This window comes from Prenolepis imparis, unplaced genomic scaffold (genome assembly GCF_030444845.1).
Source record: "Prenolepis imparis isolate NDT839.2.m4 unplaced genomic scaffold, iyPreImpa1.0 SCAF_4, whole genome shotgun sequence".
Taxonomy (NCBI): Eukaryota; Metazoa; Arthropoda; class Insecta; order Hymenoptera; family Formicidae; genus Prenolepis; species Prenolepis imparis.
In genome coordinates, this window is record NW_028141162.1 from 7,988,664 (window position 1) to 8,015,305 (window position 26,642).

Genomic DNA, 26,642 nt, shown 5'->3' on the forward strand with positions numbered 1-26,642 from the left:
GATATTCCGCGGCGAGATAATGGCGACAGGATATCCGGTGTGGGGGGTACGGGGGATCCTTTGGGGGTGGTGTCCATGTGGGGTGGATAGTCACCTCCGACCTTCCGTCCCGCCTGCGGGCCACCTCCTTCTCCAGGACCTCCTCCTCGTCCTCGAGGTGCCCCAGCTTTCGATGATGCCCGCGGACACCACCCTCGCAAGCCGCCAAGTCTCACCGATCAGTTCCCACGTTATTAGATTTCGTGGGTGCAGACTGTAACAAAGAAAAATCAAGATCAAAACTTGAAAGTGTTGCTTAACTCTTTTGCTGTCAATTACTATCCGCCCTATCAAAAATTTACCCTCAACAAATCTTCACAAAAAATTTCTGCAGAATAGTAAAACTATTGAATAATATTAAAATGTATTGAAAATTTGTTATTTTTTTAAGTAAAAAATAAATTACATATATCTCTCTTTTAGAAAAAAAGATATGTTTTAAGGTATTTATATGTATAAATTATATATACGTGAAAATAATTAAATTATGCAAGAAATTAGAGAAAGACAATTAATAAATATCTTAATTTTATTCAACGATAAAATGAGAAAAAATATTATAGAAAATCTTGGCAATATGAATAGTCTATCTATGAGGATTCGTATATGCATAAAGACACCATTCAGCAACGTTTGATATAAAGATAAAGCATCAAACAGTTGCTGACGTTCCTCTAAAAGAATGCTGCGTGACAATATAGAACGGTCAAATGTATAATATTCATATGACATATTTGACAAACGTAGACTTGCGCAAATATCGAACCTAATATCACGATAAAGCAATAGCCGCTGTTATAAATTATTGCATAATAAAATTCACGAATTAGTATTTTATAGATTTTAAGTTAAAATAAAAAGGTAATATTTTTTTTACATGGACAAAATATAATAAAAATTCCAATATAATTGTGGAACATACTAACATATAAAAAAATAGATATATTTTTAGTCAATAATATTACATTTTACAAAGATATATTGTAATTACTTAAATATTTTGATGCCCAAGCAAAGGCATAATCGTTAACAAGCAATGGAAGAAATGCATATTTTGCAATTTTAATAATAAATATCTCAATATAAATCTGTCGTTAGATTCTAACTTTAATAAATATAAAAGAGAATGTATTTTTTATGTTCAATTAGCACGATTTTCGTCATAAAAGTCAATATTTCACAAATTAAGAATGATCCACATTTATAAATTGTTCGCACCTTTCACCACAAGCAATTTAACGTTACGCAATGCGTTCATCATTTTAATGAATCAACATATGAGAACCGATTATAGCTCTTATCTCAAACATTGTGTACATGAGTTAGTAGATATCAAGAGTACTATTTGTTCTTTTTTTTTCGAAGATTGATAAATTTATAAATCACTGTGTGACGTAACTTATATCTCGTTAATTTATGATAAGGTATTTTATCGATTAGAAATTTAACTATTTGTTTCTACAACAGCTTTATAGTTTGATAAATAAATTAACATATGATACTTGTCGAAATGATTTATACGCCAATATTGATAGTTATATAAATCCATGATGGAAATATACGCGGTAATAACAATCGTATCGATTATCATTTAGTTATTTATTATTCTTTTGATTATACTTGTTTGTAATAACAAACTATACGCATACACAACATAGGCTATGTACTATATTTCTAAATAATTTCATTATCGATTACATTAAATGCTATAGTGTTAGATTACAGCTATCTTCAAAGTATTCTGTTACCATAAACAATTCTGTCGCATTGAATAAATAATTGAACTAATAAAATTTAATGAAATATTGTGACTCTACAGAAAAAAATAAAAAATAAATATGAAGGAACACCATAAGTTTTTACAGAATGTGTATAGCTTAATAAATGGAACATTTAATTAATTATCTAAAAATGTAGAATCTCGTAAAGGATCTTAATCACTAGTTATTAAGCTGTTAGTTCATCATTATTATGTTGTATATATAAGGAATGTAATATCAAATTAAACCTGATCAATCCACGCGCGACCAAATTGCTTATCGGATACTTAAAATGAACAAGAATTATGTTAACGGCGATCGATCACGAGAAAAGGGACTTGATGAACATGGAATATGGAACGCCTGAAATCTTGTTCTCAATCGCGTATCTCAAGGACGCATCGGTATAACCGGACCAACAATACATAGACCAATGGTCAATCGAAGCAAAGTCGCACCAACTACCACCCTTGTTACGTATTCACGTATCCTTGATTCATACAGCAAAGTTTTGTCGCGTCTGACGTGTCTGCGAACGACAAGGGATCGTTTATTCACGAATAATTGCTTGTCGTTCGCGATAAAGTCCTTTTCGGAGTAAAACGTAAGTTAAAAAGACTCGTGGTATAGAGACTCGGCACAGGCGGTAGTTTAAGTCTCGCGTGCATTTCTTCGAGAATCATGCGTGCGTTTAATCGGAGATTATGACGAAACGCTCGAGAGTTAATATCACGAAAATGTACAGCTCGAATATTTTCACAAGATTTTCCTCTTAACCCCCTATCGCCTCATATATTTCTTTCTCGTTGTATTAATACCGAATTATTAACTGTTTCGAGTTTTACCTTTTGCAATAAAAAAATTAAAATATATTACACCCTATCTTTCTATTTATCTAGATTATATCCAATCTAATTTCAAAAAAAAAAAAAAAAAACAGTTTTTTTTAAAAGATATAATTAAGTCTATAAAAGATTAATTATTTTATGGAGGATAATCTCGTAACGTTAGAACCTCATAAAAACGTTTCATAATATCATAGAGCTTCATATCGCGAGGTAATCGTGACGTCGTTTGAAGGTTCCAGCTGTAGACATGAATGAGGCCTTAACGTATGCTTTATCGCCCGTACGATGATAATTGAGTTAACACCGTGCGTGGCGTGTGTGGAATGAAATCTACAACCCAAGGTGGTATCGGGCACCAACTTGTGAGCGCAGTTAAACTTGGCTCGCACTTGAAATTAAATCATCTAATGAATTAACGGTTAATGTAGCGTTCGTCACGGATTCTACAAGCATCGCTGATTTCATACAATAAAGATCAGATACAGATCAAATTCAATTTTATTTCGTATATTTCGTATGTTTTCGTATGTAGCTTTCATAAATTACGGGAACGGATAAATATATATTATCGATCTTTATCTTCCCCAGTATTTATGTGCCACTATATATCGGTTATTTATTCTGAATATAAGTGTGATATAAGCCGAACATTTTTTCATATGAAACTTACGTTTAGATACGCTGCTCTGTGGCAAGACTTTTTTCAAATTTTCGTTTTAAATATATCAAGATATGTACGCAACTATTAATCTTAATTAAATTTAATTTTGACAAATGTGTTCATATAATTCTAGATAAATTTATTAACGAACGTTCGCTACTTGAGCGAACTTATGAATAACTAAATTCATTTTCAACTTGCAAACTGTAAAGTATAATGGCAGCATGTGTAAGTAGGCACAGCTCGCCTCTCGGATCAATACTTGGAATATTTCTTTGCTCAAATGGCCGAATATTTAAAAGTTCTCGCCGATCAATATCGTAATGGAAAAATAATGCTAACATTATATCATGAGTAAAAGTTAAATAAATTAAGAAATAACATTTATTGACTTATAGCAAAATCATAGAATGAAATGAAAACGAAGGCAATTATGTGAAATTACAATGTAACGTTAATCATCTGCCATAACCACTATCAAGTATTTATACTTTATAGCTAACAACATATACCTTTTTTTTTTTAAGTTACGCGCTATATATAAATGACACGAAAGCAATCTTAAAAGTGTACTTTTTAAAATTCAATTACAATTCAACGGGTATTCAATTCAAAAGCACTAAAACAAGTTAAATATTAAAATATACGCAAGCTCTGTTTCAAATAATAATTTCTTTATCAATTGCCACATTTCTGTCGCATTGATCACATTTTCCTTAAGAAATTTTTAATTATTTAAAGAAATTTTTTTTCAAGATAACATTCGTATAGAAAAATGCAAATATTGCAATCTAAGAAATACGCAGATTTCCCCGTGTTATCAAATGTGAAATTGCGTTGTTTAGTGTGAAAGCAGGACTTGTTGAGATCGTAAACATTTATATCTTCCGAAAGTATTCGCATCAATACGTTTCGACGTATCATAAATGTTGCACGATGATAAGGATACGTATCTGTTGACGTCTATGCGTCTGTCATCACGAAATATAATGATGGTAAAGCAATTGAGATAATGAGAAATCAACATCCTAACGTCTCAAGGATCGTTCTTTCGATCAGTATAATTCTGTTTCGATGAGTAATTCATTAAAAATTAAGAATAATGTACAGTATATCACGAAAATGTAGATAAAAATATATCACTAAGAGAATTTTCTCTTAGAATTTACCCTGAAAATAATAGTAATCGTGGGACAATATGATATGGAAAGAATTTTATCTGATTAATATTAATCACAATAAAAATAATAATATCTATATCACAATAAAATATAAAATGTTTGATTAATTTTACTAAACTGCATAGTAAAATTAAATTAGATATTATTATTTTTATTGTGATAAATATTAATCAGAGAAATTCTCATAAAATTCTCTCCATGACATATTGTCCCACGATTATCATGATTTTCAGGGATTTTCAAATTTTAAGAAAAAATTCTCTCTGTGTAGATATAATATAATCATAAATAAATAAATAAATAATAAATGTAAAAATATGAATAGAATAAAATGTATGTGATGATTATATCGAAATGTCTAATGCATTCGGAAATATTGCATTATCACCCGCGAGACGTTAAAATGAGAAAGAAAGAAGTCACGAGCGCTCAATGAATAATGCAGATATAAAAAGCATGCTTATTCATTCTTTCAACTAAAGATAACGGTCACGTACATGACATTTGCACGAACGTGCAAATTATTAGTTTTGTACATCCCCGATATTATATTGAGAATATGCAAAAAAATGCATCCTGACAATTTCACTTAAAATTTTTAGCACTAATACCATTATTAAATCGCGCGTAAGCTTATCAATTTTCTACTTATTTTTCAATTGACAATTCTATCACTAAAAGATGTATGAGTCTTTCTAATGAAACCAATATGTTCTTTTCGATTATTTAAAAAAGATACATTTTTTGGAAAAATTAAGCTGCAATTTTGGGCTATATACATGTATGAAAATAGTTCACAATTTTTCATAAAGAAATAGGAACTCAATTTTTTTACAAATTACATTGTTACACATTAATTATAAAAATAACAAAAAAATTAATTTAAACAATTTTTTTTATTAAAAAAATATATTTATAAGAAATCTTTTTAAAAAATGTAACTGTTTGAGAGAGAGCGGATTAATCCGAATTTTATTTCCTTGTTAGATGACTAAAGCTGCAAATACGAAATGTACGTATGACAAAGTAACATATGTATGTATAAACTGTTGCCAAAGAATTGTTCTCTAAAGACTCGAGATTCATGTAAGAGTATATACGATACATGGACCACCTGTTTGCTCGTTGTATATATTCCAACAATGCATATACGCAGGCTAAATCTTCGATCGTTTTGTTACGTTATTTTTTCGTCACAATCACATTTCAATTTCATGCAAATGTTCCTCCTTTTACAATATCGATATAGTATACATGCGATTTTTTAACGTCGCAAATACATGTATCATATAACACATCCTATATCTTCCAAGTAATTTTTAACCGAAATTAAACTCCATTATGTCAAATTTATTGTATTTATAAACAATATTTTGATAATTTTACTGAAATAAATAAAACTCATCAAATTCATTACATTATTTTAAATTTACATTATTTTGCTTCTTTCCTTCTTGCTGTTTAAAATTTAAAGAATAATGAAAGAAAGACAATATTTTCTAATACAAATTTTCTTTTCCATAAAAATATATAGCAAACAATTTTCATGATTTTTATTAACTCTCATGAACGATTATGACGATTGCAATAGTCGTGATATCGACTTAAGATTAAACGTTAGATTGTGTAACTATCAACCGAGAATAGATTATATTTATATAATAGTTACAGGAATAGAATACGAAGAAAGAAAAACAGCATAGCGTTATAGACATCATAATAATGCGTTCGAATCATTTTCATAATCTATTGACATGTACTATTGCGCTGTTGAATTAAAATAAACACTCGTTGAAAAAACTGCAAGCTATAATCTGTTTTTTGTGATCGCAAATTTAGAAAAATTCGCCGTTTTTAATGCTGCGCTCTGTATAGTGCGTATTACGAATAAAAAATCTGCAATCTGAGAAATCTGAGCTAGGATTTGAAAATTACACACAGAACCTATGATAAATTATACGGGGGAACGGAGAAACAAGAAAAAAAATATAATATATCTGACGTTCAAAAATATTTTGCATGGAGCAAACCATATTTTTGTACGTATAACATTACGATTATTTTGTATTTGATTTTTAACATGATTTTTAACTATGCACATTAATATTCTGTAAATTATTGTATTTTTGAAAACTTGTAACTTATAGCATACAAAAAGATAACTCATTATGTAAAAATTATTCATAAATAAATTAAGGAAGAAATATAATTTAAAACATAAGATATATTCAGAATCCTATTCAGTTTTTGGTGAATCTACTTTGTAAACTAAAAGCACCAAAGTAAAAAAGCGTAACAAATGTCATAGAAAAGATTATGACGTTGCCTTTTTTGTGAAATTCGTGCCAATGACGCAAGCTCATCGTAAACGATATGTACGATGCGTACATACGTTGATGAGATCACGTTTGGCGTTCGGCCAGACTCACTGTTAACTTTTCTTCTGGTTGATCACTACTTTTCAAATATTCAAGTTCTGATCGTATTATCATTATAGAACAAATCGAAACTTTAACTTTGATGAACATATCGCATATATGTTTTGAAATATGCATAGTAAATTCTCCTCTCCTTCTTAGTGAATATATACATATCGAGAAAATTGATTTTGATTTGGTTGATTCCATTAACAAAACGCGTCTATATGTATATTAATAATTCATAAATAAAACGGTGATAAATAGTTGTGCAATATAATCGATTAAAATGCAAATCGATATTATGCATCTAGAATAACAAAACTCAATCTATTCATTCGCGCAATAATTAAGAGAAAACAACATTACAGGCAAATTGTGTTGTTGTGTATTCTCGTAATTTTTAGATAATCTCTACCTTAACTTGGCATCCCCACTATGAGAAATCAAATGTATGGCATAATTAAGTGCTAATGTATATCTAATTCGTTACTCTAATTTCAAATTTTTATTGCTCTTATTAATTATCACCGATTACTCATAATCATAATCATTGATATTAAAAACGGGTGTTGATTATTAGCATTTTTACTTTTAAAAAACATCTATAGCGAATTGTAAATCAAAAACAGATATCAGAATTAATTGCTATAATAAATTGCGCTCAAAAATATTGTATATAGATTTCAAAAATATTAAATTTTTATAAATGCATTAGCATTATAATTATACAATGATTGATCAAAAGAAAAAAAATCAGTTTTACATTAAATCATTTTCCTAAATAATTACTATCGAAATATTATAGTTCAGAATTTCTTGCTCGCGAAATAAATTTTTAAAAATAATCGGAAACATCGCTGCAAAAGTGAACTATGTCAATGCACAATTAATTGCTTTCTTTCATATTTGATATATTTCTTAATTGCCTTAACACACTTTATTCTCTATGCAAATATTTTTTCAATTATTTTTTAAATTTATTTTCCGACAAATAAACTAGACTATTTTGATAGAAATTAATTCAGGAAATAATTTAATGTCAAACTGACATTTTACTTACATTCACTTTGCTATCATATTTCCATGTGTTGGTACATTTATAAAAATTTAATATTTTTGAAATCTGTTTGCATTATTTTTAAGTTTGCAATTAAATAACAATTAATTCTGGCATATTTGTTTTTGTTTATAATTCACTGTAAATATTTTTCGAAAGTATAGATGTTAAGATAATGTTACGTCAATACATTCCCACTTTTAATATTAATTTTCTCTTAATTAAGGAGCAATAAATATATATGATTAAAACAACAAATTTGCACTTAATTATGTACAAATATATACAAATACTTAATATATACAAGTTTGATTCTTCATATCGTAATGGGAATACTAGTTTAATGAAGATCTTTATGTAAACTTACACACGCTTCTCGTGCATATATCTAACTATCCATAAGAGAGATTTACATAAGCATCCAAGAAAGGATAATATATCGCGCGATACAAGTGACATTGTAACGTCATCTTCATTGATCGTTCAGTGGCCACGAGCAACATTGAGCAACACCGTTCTCTTAGAACGTTGTGAAAGTAATTTATTTACATCCACGAAGCAAATTCGATTATGATTTTCTTTTATAAGCTTATTTTTATAAAATGCAAATCAGAAATTAAAAGATAATATGTAAAATACTTAAATATATTATATTATTTACTTTAATATAATATGTATTTTTTTAAATGCTATAAAAGATAAGCACATTTATTGAATAAAATGATATTTTTTTCGTTAAAAATTGAAATAATCTTCCCTCTAGCACACTTGAAGATTATAACTTTTCAATTTTGAAACTCTTAAATATCTTGGCAACTATACTTAAAATAAAAATTCTGTTAAAATAAGATTTAGAAAATAACTAATTGAAAAATAAAGGTTTTGTTATCTTTTTGCATTCTTGAGGCATTATTTCAGTTAAATAATTTGTTTAAATTAAACAAGCAATATTATATGTACATTAAATGCATCTATCCAGTTACGACCATTCTGTTTCACAAAAATATTATAAAAATTAAATAATTTATAATTTATAAAAATTCCACATTGATATAAAAATAGAAATTAAAATAATTTTATGTTGTTTATATAATGTAAAATAAATTTCAATGCAAATTATTCTCATGACTTTCTTCAGATCACGTGTTCTATACGAAAGCGATAAACGAGTTAACGCGAACGCTCACCTTGAAGACGGCTCTTCGTCGTCATATCTTAGCATAGTAAGACTTTCATTTAGCGCGTTCGCTCGTGACTCTCGAAAGAAACTCGCCCTTCGACGTTTCTTTTTCGCACATCCACAGAATAAACGGTTCGTCCAGTTCGCGTTTTCAAACAATCCGTAACTTTCTCTGACGATCGTCGCTCTCGTCTATGTCATCTCGCCGACATCGTGTCATGGTGGAATTCCAGCGGAAACTTGTCGCTCGCGCTTAAATGACTGTCGCGCTGATTCGTTTTCCCGTTTTTACTCCGCTTTTTTCCCCGATATTAATAAATATCGATATTTTCGACGCGCCGTTTCCGGCGTTCACTTGGCGGCCGATTAAACCGGCCCGCGGGGTCAGGGTCGCGCAAAGTTCTTCGATTAGATGATCAACAGCGAGAGAAGAATGAGTTCGATCGAACTTGAGGAACTCGCTTTTTCGCGTCGCGCGAAGACACGATTTCTTTTTCGACTTTGTTCTTCGCGAGGAAAGTGTCACCGCGATTATTTTTTTTTATATCGTTGTAAAAGATTTGCCAATTCCACCAGACGTGTCGCCCAAAAAACCTCGCGACCTTGCGCGCCGCGATCGTTCGATTAGAAAAGCGGCGCAAGCTTTGAGCGCCGGTCAGTCGAAAGATATGATCGGGTCTCTCTCTCTCTCTCTCTAGCAACCCGAATATATATTGCTGACGGCAATGTAATAATTCCGTTCGTCAATATTTACAACGTTTCGATAGACTTCATTGAATACTCCGTAAAATCCCCGCGGCTCCTCTACTCGGTGAGTTTAGAAATGGATTGGTTACCCGGCCGAAATTGACAGCGTCTTCGCGAGTGGAAAAGGCTCTTGGAACTATCGTTCGTCACTGTTCCTCACATCCGGTCACGTACGTTGATGTTGATCGCGTGTCGGACGGCTCGTGCCTTAGAGGCAGACGGAGAGGTTCACTCTTCGAAATTTGCCGGGCGTGCGATAGGCCAAACCTTGCGGAGGCGCGCGCTGTGCTCGACTGACGAGGCGACTGAAACGGGCGAGCGTCGCACGTCAAGCTCTACGAAACCGACGATGCGCGATGCGGCAATTTTCGCAACACGGAATAAAGATGAATATTCATCAGAAAATCGATCAATTTTTTTATTGCAATTTTAATTTGTCAAATTAACAACAACCGATTATCTTAAAACGTATCGTTGTAAGAAATAATTATCCAATTAAGATACAAGAGTGAGGTAAAGCCCCCTATAATTTGCATTCATGATTCATGCGCGTTCGATATATATGATATATTTAAAATAAATTTACAAATTATGGGTTTTACTTATTTTTCCATTATCATTTCATCTTTGCAGTAATACATCATGTCTTAATTATGCTAAGTAACTGATGTCTTTTGTGACATAAATTATTTCAGAATCCGATTTTTATATAAAGTCAAATATATAATCTCAATAAATAGTAAAAAAAGAATATAATTTTTATATAAAAGATTTTATAAATGAGAAATTGAAAAAAATAGCTAAAAATCAAGTTTTAACTTTGTCAATTAAATATAATTTTCTTTTTAAAAAAAATTCTTATTGTAAAATAAAAAATGTATTGTTTTAGCAAAAGTAACGATAAAATAGTCGTCATGATAAAATATTTGAAACGCTACGTAGGAGCAAGATTCCTAGTACACAAAAGCGTCTCAGAAAATCGAAGCTAGGTCACCGAAAGTAACAAAGTGTTGAAATATCATTCTTAACATACTAATGACACAAATGACATTTTAGAAATGCCAATACGCGACATTTTCCCCGACATTGCCCCAAATATTACAGCATGTCAATATTAAAATTGCACATGCATCAATGTTAAATCTATATTTTTTAATGTCTCGGGTATCATAAAACACCAGTAATATCGAAAAAAAACCTGTGAACTTGGCACCCTACTTTTAATAAACTAAGTTTTCAATACAGAAAATAATAGTTTATAGTTTAGTTAATTTTGTTTATAATTGTTTGTATATGTATAACAATAACAATTTTATTTATAATCAAAGGCATACAGTATATTAAGTTCACATAAATAATAAAGAAATATTGCTATCTGCTATATGAAAAGAAAAGAAACAAAAAAGCAAATTTCACGGAAAGTCATCAAAAATTAAGACAAAGCATCAAGAAGAGAATTGTATATATCTTCCACATATCGAAGAAAAATCGATTAATTTAAGCACATATTTTTTCTGATATATGCGTGTTGACAGCATATTACTTTTGAGCATTAGATATCCCGATAGTTCGTCTTACTCATTTTTTTATGAGTCGAATTGGTAATTACGCCTTTTCGAAATGTCCGAAAATGTGGCAGTATATATACTCGTATACCACATTTATTGTATTATTCAATAAGCTGGTATATATACTAATGAATAATTCGGTAGAGATAGAATAATGAAAAGTTATCACGTGACAAGAGAGCTAATGAAAATCTCGATGACACGTGCTATCGTCACTCAACGCGGGTTTTTTAGACACGCGTTTCAGCTTTTATGTCAAGACAAGCACATCAAACCCAGCAGCGATGATATATCATCGCGAAGACAGCTTTGTTTGTCCGACAAAGACCGATGCTGATTCAATTAAGTCGTGTCGTCGGACAACGAATTAAGATTCGCAATCTTGCGTTCTCTCTAAAAATGTGATTTATGAATACACTCAAAAATGAATGAAAATAAGCACGCGATCTTTACAAAGATGGTATCCGAAGCAATTTTGTCTAAATATATTATGCAATATCATTTTTTAATAATGCGCGTGATTCAATAGTTTGCAAAAATTTCGGTTTCACCGGTAATCTTATTTCGGTTTTTTATTAATCTTATTTAACATAGTCTCAATTAATTGCAAAGCGCAAAAAATACAAGACAAATATTATAAGAATATTATTCAACGAAAAAGTGTGTACCCCATTATTACGATTACAAAGTAAACAATTAAATAAAACAATATTACCTAAACGTTGCGATATATATGCTAAGAAATTAGACGTATGTAAGTAGAAAGTTATCATATCGATGTATTAATGTATCGACTTGTTTTTTATATACGTGTATAAATAAGCGGAAGTGATAATTCGATAATTCAGTTTTTTTATTCGATAAAATATACGTAACTAATTGTTAGAGAATGTTTCATATATGTAGTAAAATCTAGAAAACTATATGTACCATAAAAAATTTTCAGAATGTCGTTATAAATATAAATGGATGCTATCATCTTGTGTACGTAACAGCGGGTCAATCGATGAGGTATGTACAAAAGTATAGTCGATCAACTAGCTTATGGTCGTACATACGTATTCAATCCGACGATTATTACAGAGCATATTGCAGAATTGCAGAACATATTTACGTCGATCTTTCGTATGCGATAATTTCCACATTTATCGTTCCTTAACAACATAAAATATGCTGATCTAAAATTATTTCTTAGATCGTAGTAAAAAATAATCGGAATATTAAAATCATAGTAATATAATCAATGTAAGTAATATAATTAAAAGTAGTTTATATTTATATATATATATATGTCCTAGTTAATTTTAAACATATTAATTAATATCCAATTGAAATTCTAATTAATATACAAATAAATTACACTTTGTATTATATAATAGAATTGTGTCCATGTAAATATTAAAAATTACACATTTAATTAACCATCCATGAGTCAGCTAATAAAATGATTCTAGCAACAGGAAAATGTACGTTTGACAAATTAGTTAGAGTTTAATCGGTTTATAATCGGCTTATAATCGCGAATAAAATAATCATAGAGTACACAATAATTGAACACTGTCGAACGATTAACGAAAGCGGTAATTTGGTGCACAGCTGTAGTAAATATCTATTATGTGAGCATGTAATGAAGACGTGTCTCTAGCCTACGCATTCAACGTGACCTTGCAAAGTGACACCACCTTCGCCCTGATGTCCCACGCAAGATAATATGATAAAGTCTTGCTGTGCTAAGGATAAAGGGATAGAGCGATTCACCACCAAATCGCGGCAATCATCAACCGTTTCATTTCCGTAATTAATAGCGCTACCGCGATGGCGAGAAAAAATGGCAGTCTGTCCACGCCTAATTGCGCGATTTACAGATATCGGATCGATCGTTTATCACAACGACACGCGAAGCCAATACTTAATTTGCAATATAAACTGTCGTATGTCACAGGGATGCGAACAAACCGATCGCAATTTAATATGTGATTGTAAACTGTTAATCCATTTTAGAAAGCATGTTCTTCTAATTTATATATTATATATTATATATATACATGTATATAGTGTATACATATATATGCTTCCGAAATCGATTTTGATTATTATATATTATTAATTTTAATTATTATTAATGTAGTATTAATTTTAATTATCATTCACGCGTGATTGATATTAATTATTATTGATCAGTATTAATATATTGTGTGTGTGTGTGTGTGTGTGTGTGTGTGCGCGTGCGTGCGTGCGTGCGTGCGTGTGTGTGTGCGCGCGCGTGCGTACACGCGATTACAATTATTACTTCTCAAAAATTAATCGAGTTTACAATAATCTAATTTAAACATGAAACAATTACATTGCACGCTTTTATAATTTTAGCTTCAATATAAATTAATCAAGTTAAATCGTATAAATCTGCGTACATCTTATGAAATCAGCACTCAATTTTTACAGAGAGGTCATTTTTACGCCATAAATAAAATATTTTACAAATGACAACAAATATTGTAATACTCGTCAAATATATAATCAGGAAGTTTCAGATTGCCATTCATGACTGTATCCAATAAAGATTGTAATGCTGGAATATATCAGCTTCTAGAATGTGGCGACTTTTCAAGTAACCGGGACAACCCCCTATGTGATGACCGAAAGGGTAGGGCCGGAGATAGGAAGGGTGCGGCATTTAGCTTAGCTGACGTTTATTCAAGCTAAATGCGACCTAACCTGTGGTTTCTTTATTACATGCGATAACAAAAGATTAGTATCGAAACGACAAGACAGTCGCAAAGATACAAGCCAGATTTAAGTATGTACAAACAATTTTATTTATTGACGGCAATTTGATATATTTAATATATTGTTATACTTATCTGTAAAAATAAATAAATATATAAATATATATGTATGTATGTATCGTTAATTTAAAGTTTTTGCAAGCATTTTTAGATAATTTCTTTCTTTAATATAAATATAAAAAATATATTTTTGGAAAGTAAAATTATTAAAACTAAGGTTTATCTAAACCGCAATAGACAGCGATTTTACGATTTCCAGTTTCAAACAGCATCAAATTTTGAAAATTAAATAATGCAAAAAAAGTCATAAATTTGGCTCTAAAGCCATAATGTCTATTTAACACTGATACATCTAAAGGTCACACAATATGTCTGATTTAAATCAAGGTTTACTACTGCGTGCAAACTGATTTTATTTCAGCTATATATGTATGGTTTTATTTCGCGATTTTTAACATGCTGATGTAAATTACCATTTTCAATTTTCTTCTTTCATAAGATTACGGTTGTTTCAGTGTTATTAATGAATTATCAATAAAAACGAAATAATTCCTTTTTACGCGACACGTAAAATATGCCTACTTCACCACTTCAAGGTCTTCATTTACAGGTCATGTAGAACTTTTTTAAAAATATGTCACATGCCTGGACCAAATTGACATTTTAAGAATGACTTTCTATTAATAATTTGAATGTTATTAGGACGGTGTCCGTATAAAACGCGCTACTCTATTAATTTAATCACAAATAAAGAATAAAAATAATATCCACTGAGAATATCCACTTTTATTGCAATAAAAAATCAATAGTTTGTAAAATGGTAATATTGTAATGCAAATATTATATATATATATTATAAATTATAATAAAAAATTTATAATTAAAATTAAAATAACGTCTCTAATACGATCATAAATAACTTTATTTCTTTTTGCACTGCTTTATGTAAATCTATTTGTTAGCGCGAATATAAAAGCATTAGTGAACTATTTGCTGTACCGAATACGTCACATGAATTTCAGAGTTTTTTATTCACAAAGATTAAATAAGACACTTTAAAAAGGCACTTTGAATGTAATTAAACTCTATAATAGTAAGTGATATCTCGAACTTTATATACGATTTTATACAATGTTGTAAATGCAATTATCTCCGCAATGACTTAATTAATCGTTAAGTTCAGATATGCGTGATACAGCGGCCATTCAATCTCAATGCTCGAAATGACGATGCACATTTTCTTTTCCAACGTAAATTGTTCGTGATATTTACGAAAGGATCTGATGAAGAGAGAGGTGTACCACCTAGTTTGATAAGATAAATCGTACATCGATGGTATGATAAGAGATCCATGCAACATTATCAGAATAGAAAATTATATTTCGTTGAATGATTTTGCAATTTTTTGTATAAAGAGTATTATAGAAACTACACGCGATAAGAAATCTTTTTGACGAGTTGTAAAAGCAAAAAAGATGAAATAAAAAAGCGAGATAGAAATGAAAGAGCAATGTCCTATATTGTTTACGTGTTTAATGTCACTTTGCATGTAAAAGCAATCAGGTCATGAAAAGATTTAACAGATGATCCTTAAATTCTACTTGAGTCTGTAGTGTGTCATAAATATACAACTGCTAATAAATCGATTAAAAGACGAGAATTAAAACGCGATAAAATTACACAACTATTTATCATCGAGTTTTTCTCAATTCTCATCCAATTATTTATCAAATTCTTAAATATGCCGCCGTACGACAATTATATCAAATCAATTATTGGACAAAATTAGATAATTAAGTAGGTATTGGAACATCGAGAACTCGCATTCTACTTTTACATGGAATGAATGCACCTTCATTTGACCGATATCTTATCGCACGAATTAAACGAGTGACACGTTGGCTTGTCTCTTAAAATACTACATTTTTAGGCCAGATTTTTCTTAAGTAAAGAAAAATATGATTATATTTCAATATTTTTAGATACTGAAAAAAGCATTCAAACACTTTTTTTACTCTTTTCTCAAATTTTAACTTTTCTAAAATTTCTACAACACTATTATATATAACATTAAATAAAAATTGCAAGTTTATTCTCAAATTTAAATAAAAAAGAAAAATTTTTAATTATCCTATAAAAACTGTTTTTTATTTTTCTTTCCGATTCCTTGCTATTGAAAGAAATATTGTACGAAATTGACAAAGAATTCGTATAGACAAAAGAAATGACATTAATAATGGAACATCCTGTATATGCATATAGCTCAATATTTTTTCATAATCTCTATTTTATCCGGTATTGCAGATGACTATTAAAATGAGGCCGGTCGCGGTAATATGTATAATACGCACAGAAACGACTAGCCGCAAAATTGCACAATCAGTATTTGTCGGTAGTTATCGCGAGAGCTCTAGTCGACCGCGCTAATTAATTCCATAAGATGCCAGTTGTATTTATCTACAAGCGAAGAGAATGCGTCATCCGAGTGCGCGTGCACTAAGAACGCACCGATGAGAGTCTACGCACTTTATAGCGCATGGATAGAAATACTTTCACTATCAAAGCACGACAGATATGTATCAATAACTACCAAACATCCATATCCAATCATATTATATTATCTAATTATATTATACAAAAAATGTTTATAACTAAAAAATGCAATAAGTAATAAATCCTCAATAATTAAATAATGTAATAAAATTATGTTGATTGCAACATTAAAAAAAATGAATTAATTATAAGCAGATATAACAATGCGAAGGAATTCATAAATGATGAATCAAAATAAAATTACTCCGCATCGTTACATCTAATTGTTTATAATTATTTTATTAGTATTAGGTATAATTGTGTTACAATTAACAATAATTTAATTTTAATGTTTACGTAATTAGCCAAAAGATTTTAAGATATTAGTAACAAAAATTAATAAATCTTTAATAACCCCCCAAAAGGGAAATTTTCAAGTATAATAACATCTTTAGCAGATATATTATTGCGCGTTACTCTACCGATGTCTCAACAGTAACCTGTGTTGTGTAGTTAATAATAGATTTTATCTCGACTGCATTATCATAAATGAAATGTTTATCGGTGTGCGTGCCACGCAAATTTAATAAGTCCTGAGACGCAAGATCGACATTTCATTGTCCTAGGTAGGGTCGCAATTATTCATCATGAAAAATTGAAACGAGTTAATCTAAAAGTTTCCTTTTTTCTGCCAGAAAAGATGACACAAATTAATTTTTTCCACAATCATATGCAACATGACATTCACAATCTTTAAAATATACACGATATGCAATTTTTTAGATGACACTCGATATTCTTCGATATTCTCTATATCTTTAATCCTAAAATATGATTTATTATAAATAAAAATCAAGACAGATACTACAAAAAAAATATATCACTTATGCGCTACATATGTTCACTTAAAGTTTTTAAATATTTTTCTGAAGGGAAAATTAACTCGAACTTTATTATGAACCAATTTTGTCCGCTTAATATTCAGCACACTGTGTAATGGACACGATTACATAAAGAAGACAATGCAAGATCGCGACCATCGAATCGAGTTAAAAGTTCGCGACATTGAAAATAGAATTGATGCAGTTCGTCACATCGATGCGAGTTCCACGCGTTCTACGCCATGGGCATTCATTGGGTCGTTACATTATTCGTTCAATACGTAATGACAAACACGTTACATATACGCATCCTGTCTCTATGTAACCACGCTTTACGACTTATGTGACTAGTCGATGATTCGGTCTGAGAATTGAAAAACAAGAACATAGTCTGTAATTTATATTGTTAAATGCAAGTAATTCAAATATAAAACTATAATTGTATGTCTCACATTGTTATCATAAATATTAATATATTGCTTAAAAAATTTTGATATTTAATTTTGCTCTTTTTTAATGATAATACAAATATTCAGCAAAAAAAATATATATCTCAGATCAAATTATTTCTATATCGTGACATCATCAAGTATAGAACTTCTAGAAATGTCCTTGAAGATAGAGTAAAATATTTCTGTAAAATTATTCTTATATTCGACAAACCGCGTATTATTAATTTACGCATTGATTAACAAGATTTTGTAATTTATCTATGATCATAATATGTATAATAAAGGGATTACCGTATACTTGAACTATAAGTAAAGTGAAAATAAAAAAAAATATTTTTCTTAAATAATAAAAACATTTTTTTCAAATAAAAAAAATATATTTTTTAAAAATAAAAAATATTGAACGACACGTTATTCTTTCTTCGCTTTAAATTAAAAGCGCTCTTATGCTGTCCGATAAACAAAAACGATTAATATAAATTTTATATTTTAACGACCACTTTACAAAGAACAATTAAACAATTGTTAAATTGCATACGACATTCCCACATGAAAAATAAGTCGAAGAAGTCAGCACTTGGTAGTCGAATGAAAAATACATCGCGAGTTAAGTTGTGCAGACACTTTTGTCCGTCTCTTCGACCTTTTAATGATGGTCAAGGCCGATGGTAGACATGAGAAAGTGATTGAACTACGTCACAGCGAACGATTGAGCGTCTGTTGAGTACATTTCGTCATTTCTTTTACTTAAGTATGTACATATAGCACAAACCTTAGAACTTTCATATTACTAAACAAAAAAATGTCAAATAACGCACAATCGTTACTAATAAAAAAATATAAAAATTTTAAAAAGTATAGCGCGATAAAAACATTATTTCTCTAATCAATACTAAATATAACTTATCTACATATATAACTCTTTAAGTTAATTATTAAAAGAAAATTATAATCAAAGTATTATTGCTCATTATTTTTTGCAAAACTCTAAACAAAATTTTAATGCTATATAATAAGATTATTATTATCTACATATCATAGATTTAATAAATTTTAAAAAACAAAATTAAACTTCAAATTTTTTGCATTTGACAATTTCCGAGAATATGACGACATTCGAGCAGTTTTCGATATTTGAGCGCTTGACGAATTCGTAAATCAACTTCCGCGACAGATATAAATCAGGTAAATCGTAATTTCGTTTCTCGAAAATGTAAACAGCAAATGACGCATTTTATACTCGTTACGCTACAAATCAAATCGCGACTTTCATATTTCTGATAAGTATGCGAGACATAACGTTCTTGTTCTCTTATGCATATAGAATATCGACTAATCTCGATTGATTAATCGTTCAAGCATCGAGACAAAATATAGTTTACGAGGCCTGACTGTTCTTAAAAATGCTGCTCTAGATAAGTAGTTACGATATCGTTTCTTAATTTTGCGAATTCTAAAAAAAAATATCCAATAACTAATAATTTAATAGAAAAGTCCGATAAAAAAATAAAGAGTAATATTAAATGTTAAATAAAAAAGATTTATATTTTGCTTGAAAGTAGCAACAAAATATTTTACTCACAGAATCATTAGAACAATTTCTAGTATAAGAGCCATTAATCAACTTTACCGCAAGAATGTTAACATTCTCGTTTAATGGTAATTATAGAAGGTAATAAGACAGTTATAAGTTCCGACAATATTGTGTAATGTTATCGGGGTGGAGGAAAAAAAAACGAGATATATAGCACGTGCACGAACGTATCACACGATTTTTTATCCTGGGGAATCTGTTGACAGGTCGTGCGAAAGCGACAGCGGGATATATACTCCGCGAATTCCAACCCTTATGCGCACGAGTATATAGAAATGCATTTATTATTCAAGAAACACCAGGGGTGAAAAGAACCGATGTGTGTGACCTAAAGCTGTCTGCGCGATCGTTAAGCACGATAACCGCAAGACGAGCATGTACTTTTTTCAACGCTGCGAGTAACAATCCAAGACATTACGGTTATTTAAGCCTTATTTACTAAAGGAGGCGTATGATATACGCACATTGACTAGTGATATGCAATGTAATGAATGAGCACACCAATCCATGAATGATCGTTTTAAAAGAATCATATAAGAAATATATAATCTTGTGAATATTTTATATATATATAATATGCATATATGCATAAATAAAAATTTACATATACAGGGTGTCCCGAAACTACCGCGAGATATTTTAAAGGCAGATTCTCTGGCCAATTTAAAAACGATTTTTCCTCAGCGAAAATGTCGAGGGAGACCATCATTTTTTGCAAGTTCCCAATTTTTGTCATCATGTATCTTTGTAACTAAGCCTTAAATTAAAATTCTATTAAAAGAAACTTTACTTAAAATTAATTGAAGAATGTGGTTTTGTTAATATTATATTTCTAGAGGGCTTAGTTTACGAGAAACCCTTTATTTTTAATCGCTTATAACTCGAAAATTATTGGTGCCTCGACATTTTCGCTGAGGAAAAATCGTTTTTAAATTGGCCAGAGAATCTGCCTTTAAAATATCTCGCGGTAGTTTCGGGACACCCTGTATATACACAGAGATAATTTTCTCTTAGAATTTACCCTGATGAAAATCATGATAATCGTAAGACAATATAGTATGGAAAGAATTTTATGAGAATTTCTCTGATTAATGTTTATCACAATAAAATATAAAATATGTTTGATTAATTTTACTATGCAGTTTAGTAAAATTAATATTATTATTTTTATTGTGATAAATATTAATCAGAGAAATTCTCATAAAATTGTTTCCATATTATCCCACGATTACCATGACTTTCAGGATAAATTCTAAGAGAAAATTCTCTCAGTGTAGTCATTATAATATTAATTGTAATATATTTAAAAAATGATGCAATTTAAATAAAAAAATATATTAATTTGTATAGATTAGGAGTTCAATCAAACACAAAGTGACCTCTGTATGTAGATTTCAAGGATTACTAGCTGTTAAACAGATCGACGACTGTTTGCGAGTGCCAGTTGGGATCTTATTCTTCGGATTACTTATCGCTATTTGTACTGCGATTATTCACCTGGCGATAACAAAGAAGTGTTTTGTCATCGAAAAAGCGCATTCGATGACAATTCGCAAACGGAAATACGTTACATCAGTGTCGCGACAGAGATGATAGAGATTGCATACTGGATTTGCATAAGCACGAGACGTATATTCTCGACTTGACGAAAACGCACGTGATGCCAACGAGGTCCGAGGTCGGTCTCTACTACGCCGAGGAAATGATTTCTGAGCAAAACGAATCGAGGACGCTTTCGGATTTCGGAATAATTAAACACGGGCTCGAAAATCATTGTGAAAGCGAACATCATCTTTCGTATATCGTTCCATTCCGCGCGAAAATGTTTGAAAATCAGTATTATATCAGTATTAACGCGATATTTATCGAAATCGATACCTATGTAAATTAATCTGTGAATGCATCTGTGTTCATATCTGATATTGTTATACTGAATCAAATTGTAAAATCTCAGCTACGGTTGCCACACGTGCCATTTTTTTTTTTTTTTTTATAATTTTTAATTTATACGCGAGAAATTAAGCATTTAAGCTCTGAAACGAAGTATTAATGTACGACCGCTAAAATTATGAAAATGTCACGCAGAAGTCGAAAATTAATACACAGAGAGAATTTTCTCTTAGAATTTATCTTGAAAATCATGGTAATTGTGAAACAATATGGTATGGAAAGAATTTTATGAGAATTTCTCTGATTAATATTTATCACAATAAAAAATAATAATATCTATCACAATAAAATATTAGTAAATTTTACTATATAGTTTATGATAGATATTATTATTTTTTATTGTGATAAATATTAATCAGAAAAATTCTCATAAAATTCTTACCATATTGTCCCACGATTACCATGATTTTCAGGGTAATATCTAAGAGAAAATTCTCTCGGTGTAACGTTAACTGCTTGATATTTTTCAGCAGGGAATATCAGTAGCATCATTAATCGGAGCAACATACGCGAATCCGCTGTTCGCGATTTATCAATTTGTTTTTGCTAAAGGATGTCGGAGCGACACTTGCTTTTGAGGCTCCAATCAATGGGGATCCTTAGCATTTGCCCGAGCATTAACTAGCTGGCAGACGAGCGCAACGAGAAGTCGCGACATATCAACTTACGTCATTCGCGAACGCGGACAAGAGTCGTGATACAGAGAATACACAAGATGATTTTTCCTCAAGAAATGTCGCGAGTAAATTTTTCAAAAAATACAAAAACGTAAGCGTTTTTGTATTGCGATATTCAATTAGACTTAATTCGATTTTAATTACACAGAAAGAATTTTCTCTTAGAATTTACCCTGAAAATCGTGATAATCGTGAGACAATATGGTATGGAAAGAATTTTATGAGAATTTCTCTGATTAATATTTATCACAATAAAAATAATATCTATTACAATAAAATATGAAATATGTTTGATTAATTTTACTATGCAGTTTAATATTATTAATCAGACATGTTTGATATTTTATTGTGATAGATATTATTATTTTTATTGTGATAAATATTAATCAGAGAAATTTTCATAAAATTCTTTCCATACCATATTGTCCCACAATTACTATGATTTTTAGAGTAAATTTTAAGAGAAAATTCTCTCAGTGTGGATTAGACAAAATTTCACAGTTACTTTATAATTATTTTCGATTATTTTACAAGCATTAAATAACGAATACAAAATTATCAATGCTTGGCAAAAAGCGTATGGATATCACGAATACACAATTATAAAAGAAAATAAAAAGAAAAATAATCGCAATGCAGCGATACTGCAATAATTATCGTCACGATTGAAAAGAAAAGCAGAGGAAAAAGAGTCGTGGATCTGATAGAGAGGAAATCATGCGTTCGCGTGTTTTTCCAAGAGTGGATTACAAACCGCGGATATATATATAGTATAACCGCGAGAATGAAATATCCTTTATTTCCCAGAGGAATGTCGTGTTCATTCTATTACACGCGAATATCACGAGACGCATATTGTCAATTGACATCTTATACAAAACTCATAACTTGCAAATTAGAGAGAATTAAATTTGGAAGCTATATTACGATGCAGTCTTTATGCAATATACGTCCTTTCATTATTGCGTATCAATAATACATGTTACCTAATTGCATTCCTATCGTAAAAATGCGTTAAACCATCGCGACGCGAAATTTGAGGTCGACACGTTTTGCATCTCTGCGCGATTTTTCGCGCGATATGGGTATTGTCACCATTTTTCGCGCATGTACATTTAATCTTGATCTCTCTTTTCGCTCGCAAAAATCGTTTACAATTTCAAATCTGCGCTCGCTGCGCCACGCATCTTTATAGCGCCAAGTTCACGCTGTACATAAACATACGAATATTTAACTGTTAACAGACTTAAAAAAGCGCAAAATGTTTGTCTTTTAACTCCGAATGAGTTTAAGATCGATAAACAAAATGACTAAACACCGTTTCGCAAAAATTTCTCGAAACTTCGCCCTATAGCTACTTCGCGAGCTAGACGATAAATGTAATTTTTTCACCTAATCCGTCGCATTTTTTCTACGTGCAGCATCAGGGCATCCAATGAGGAAGATTAAAAGCGCGTGAAAAATTTCAAACTCTCGTTTCGGGACAACGTGGGTTTTCGCGAGAGTAGAAGTCGCTTGCCGGATGGTTTCTCGGTATACGAAAAACCTGTTGCTTCGGTGGCCACGCGAGTCACCGCGTCGTCGCCGCCGGCGTAAAAAGCGGAGCTGGCGGCGGCCAGGTTCGCGAGAATCACGAAATCACGCGGATGGGGCTCAAAAGCCCGCGGCGAAGGTGAGCCGATGGATATAGGAGCGGGTGTCTCGCTCTCGAATTCGCGGAAAGTGACGCGTGACGTCGGCGTCTCACTTTTACCCGCTCTCTCATATCGATGTCCATACACATATACATATATATATATATATATATATATATATATATGCTCGAATACGAGCGTATACTCTCGACCCCGAGGCGCCTCGACACCTGCCAACGTCGGGACCTTTGACAGCTTTGACAGCGTGACATCGAGCACGCGGAAAGCGCTCTGGAGGCAGCCTTTTTTTTCCTCTCCGGCCGAAAAAACGAACGCGGCCATCGGCGCGATCGCGCGCGTGACAAAGTCGCGCGACGCCGGCCGCGTTATTCGACATTGCATATTTGACAAGTACGTGATTCAACAGACGTGCACTTACCGTGAACGGCTAGTCCCGCTCGCAGCCTGGACGACGGCACTCGACGAACACGGCGAGGACGACATCACCCGCGTACCATACCGGACCGGCCATATTGTTTACTGAAAAGATATTCGACTACAACTGCCCGTTGCTCGTGTGTGCGCTTGCCTCCGGCAAATAAACTACCGTGGCGCCATCTCGTCGAGAGCGAGAACTCGAGGATCGATATATCGATCTCGCGCGCGCGATATTATCATGTGACGATAAAATATTTGCATGCAATTTTCATTCGCGCTTTGCTTGCTCGTGTTGTCACGTGTAGTGGAATTTGTTGTCTAAGAGGTTATGTTTATTTATTTCTAATAATGGGAAAAGTTAAAGTAAATTCGCAGGAAAAAAAGACGCCCGAATTAAAAAAAACGCGATTCAAGGTAACACAATTTTTAATATAATTTTTTACATAATATAATGTTTAATAGAGAATTTTGTGTTTTTTATTTATTTTGTTAGTTTAAGTTTCAAATTTGAAATACAAGATAGTTTTCTATTTTTATTACAGAAACAAAGAAAAAGAAAAAATAATAAAGGATCATTAAATAACATACATAAAAGTGAGTTAACGAAATCAAATGTATCTAATGAAATAGATATATTTACAAACGTACAAAGTAATAGAAAACAAAAGGAGCATAATTCTAAGAACAAACTTACAGAAAAACCAAATAATCTCACAAAACATTCAAAAGATGATAAGAAAAAGATATTTCAAAAAGCACACGCTAATCTAAACAGTAAAATAAAATACAAAAAGAACAAAAGACAAAAACCTGGTCAGACAAATAATAATATTGCAAAAGCTAATGCATCTACAGAAAAAAATAGTAAAAAATTAAAAATGTCTGCAAACGAATCAAAACACTTTGAGAAAATGAACAAAAAGAAAATAAAGCAGATGTCTAGCAAAACAGAGACACAGCAAGTAGAATCTGAGAAAACATTAAAACTAAATAAGCATAAAATAAAGTTAAAACGTTTAGAAGAAATGCTTGCCGATAAACCCAAAGCAAAGAAAGTTGCACAGCCACTTACATTGAGAGATAGAATGATGACGCAATTAAGAGCATCTAGATTTAGATTCATAAATGAGACATTGTACAACAATGAAAGCTCACAATCTAAACAATATTTTAAAGAAGATCCTGATGCTTTTAAAGCTTATCATGATGGATATAAACAGCAACTTGAACGATGGCCAATAAATCCACTAGATATCATAATATCATCGATTAAAAAAATGTTTGTATCATATTCATAAAATTTGTTTTTCATATTATATATAAAATTTGTAAACACTATAATCTTGATAATTACAGGCCAATAGAAAATGAGATTGCCGATTTTGGATGTGGTGAAGCACTACTTGCTGCTTCCGTTCCTCATAAAGTACATTCATTCGATTTCATTGCTCTAAATGACAGAGTAAAAGCTTGCGATATGGCTCATACTCCATTATTAATGAACAGTGTTCATGTTGTCGTATTTTGTTTGTCTTTAATGGGATCTAATCTCACTGATTATATAATTGAAGCTAACAGAGTTCTTAAAAACAAGTAAGTAATAATGATACTCTTGATTGAAATAAAACAATAATATAAAAAATTAATGCTTTTGTTTCAATTTAGTGGCACTTTAAAAATAGCCGAAGTCGAAAGCAGATTTGAGGATGCGACAGATTTTATAAAACTACTCACAAACTATGGTTTTAAAAATACATGGAAGGACTTATCTCACGACTTGTTTTATTTCATGGACTTTAAAAAAGAAGCAGATATAAGCATGAAAAAGAAGAATCTCCCTTCAATTATATTGAAATCATGCTTGTATAAAAAGAGATAAAATTTGATTATATTGGATAATTTTTCTATATATATATATAAAATAAAATTTAAAATTTTTCTCTGCCTAAGTAAATTATATGTCTATATTATACACAAGAAATTGTAATCCATGCCGTATGTTGATATATATTATCCTTGAAGTATATATCAAACATTATATATTTGGATCATTGATCTATGTGCCTGCTTAAACAATGTGCTATTCTTCAAAACACACTGCTCTATTGGGCACAAAGTATAAATAAAAGATGCTTATATTATCAATTTTATGTATTACTTAGAACATATATTATGTAATTATTAATAAGAAAATAATTAATTTTATTTCTTAATTGCATAAATATTCAATTAATTGT

At 30.8% G+C, this 26,642-nt stretch overlaps 1 protein-coding gene and 1 long non-coding RNA gene across 3 annotated transcripts; one reads left to right on the forward strand and one right to left on the reverse strand.

Moving 5' to 3' along the window:
* Window positions 1–75: 75 nt before the first annotated feature.
* LOC145935073 (uncharacterized) lies at window positions 76–24,529 on the reverse strand. Of its 2 annotated transcripts, none has more exons than XR_014425156.1 (2): window positions 24,407–24,529; window positions 76–253 (listed from the first exon to the last, which is right to left on the reverse strand). It is a non-coding gene; the product is annotated as an uncharacterized LOC145935073 (long non-coding RNA). The 2 variants fall into 2 exon arrangements; XR_014425157.1 differs by lacking the exon at window positions 24,407–24,529 and adding an exon at window positions 9,154–10,212.
* Window positions 24,511–26,509, forward strand: LOC145935069 (uncharacterized). The gene is made up of 4 exons (XM_083036112.1): window positions 24,511–24,819; window positions 24,948–25,684; window positions 25,762–25,998; window positions 26,071–26,509. The coding sequence occupies exons 1-4, from the start codon at window positions 24,754–24,756 to the stop codon at window positions 26,282–26,284; spliced, it is 1,254 nt and encodes a 417-aa protein (XP_082892238.1). The 5' UTR covers window positions 24,511–24,753; the 3' UTR covers window positions 26,285–26,509.
* Window positions 26,510–26,642: the final 133 nt, after the last annotated feature.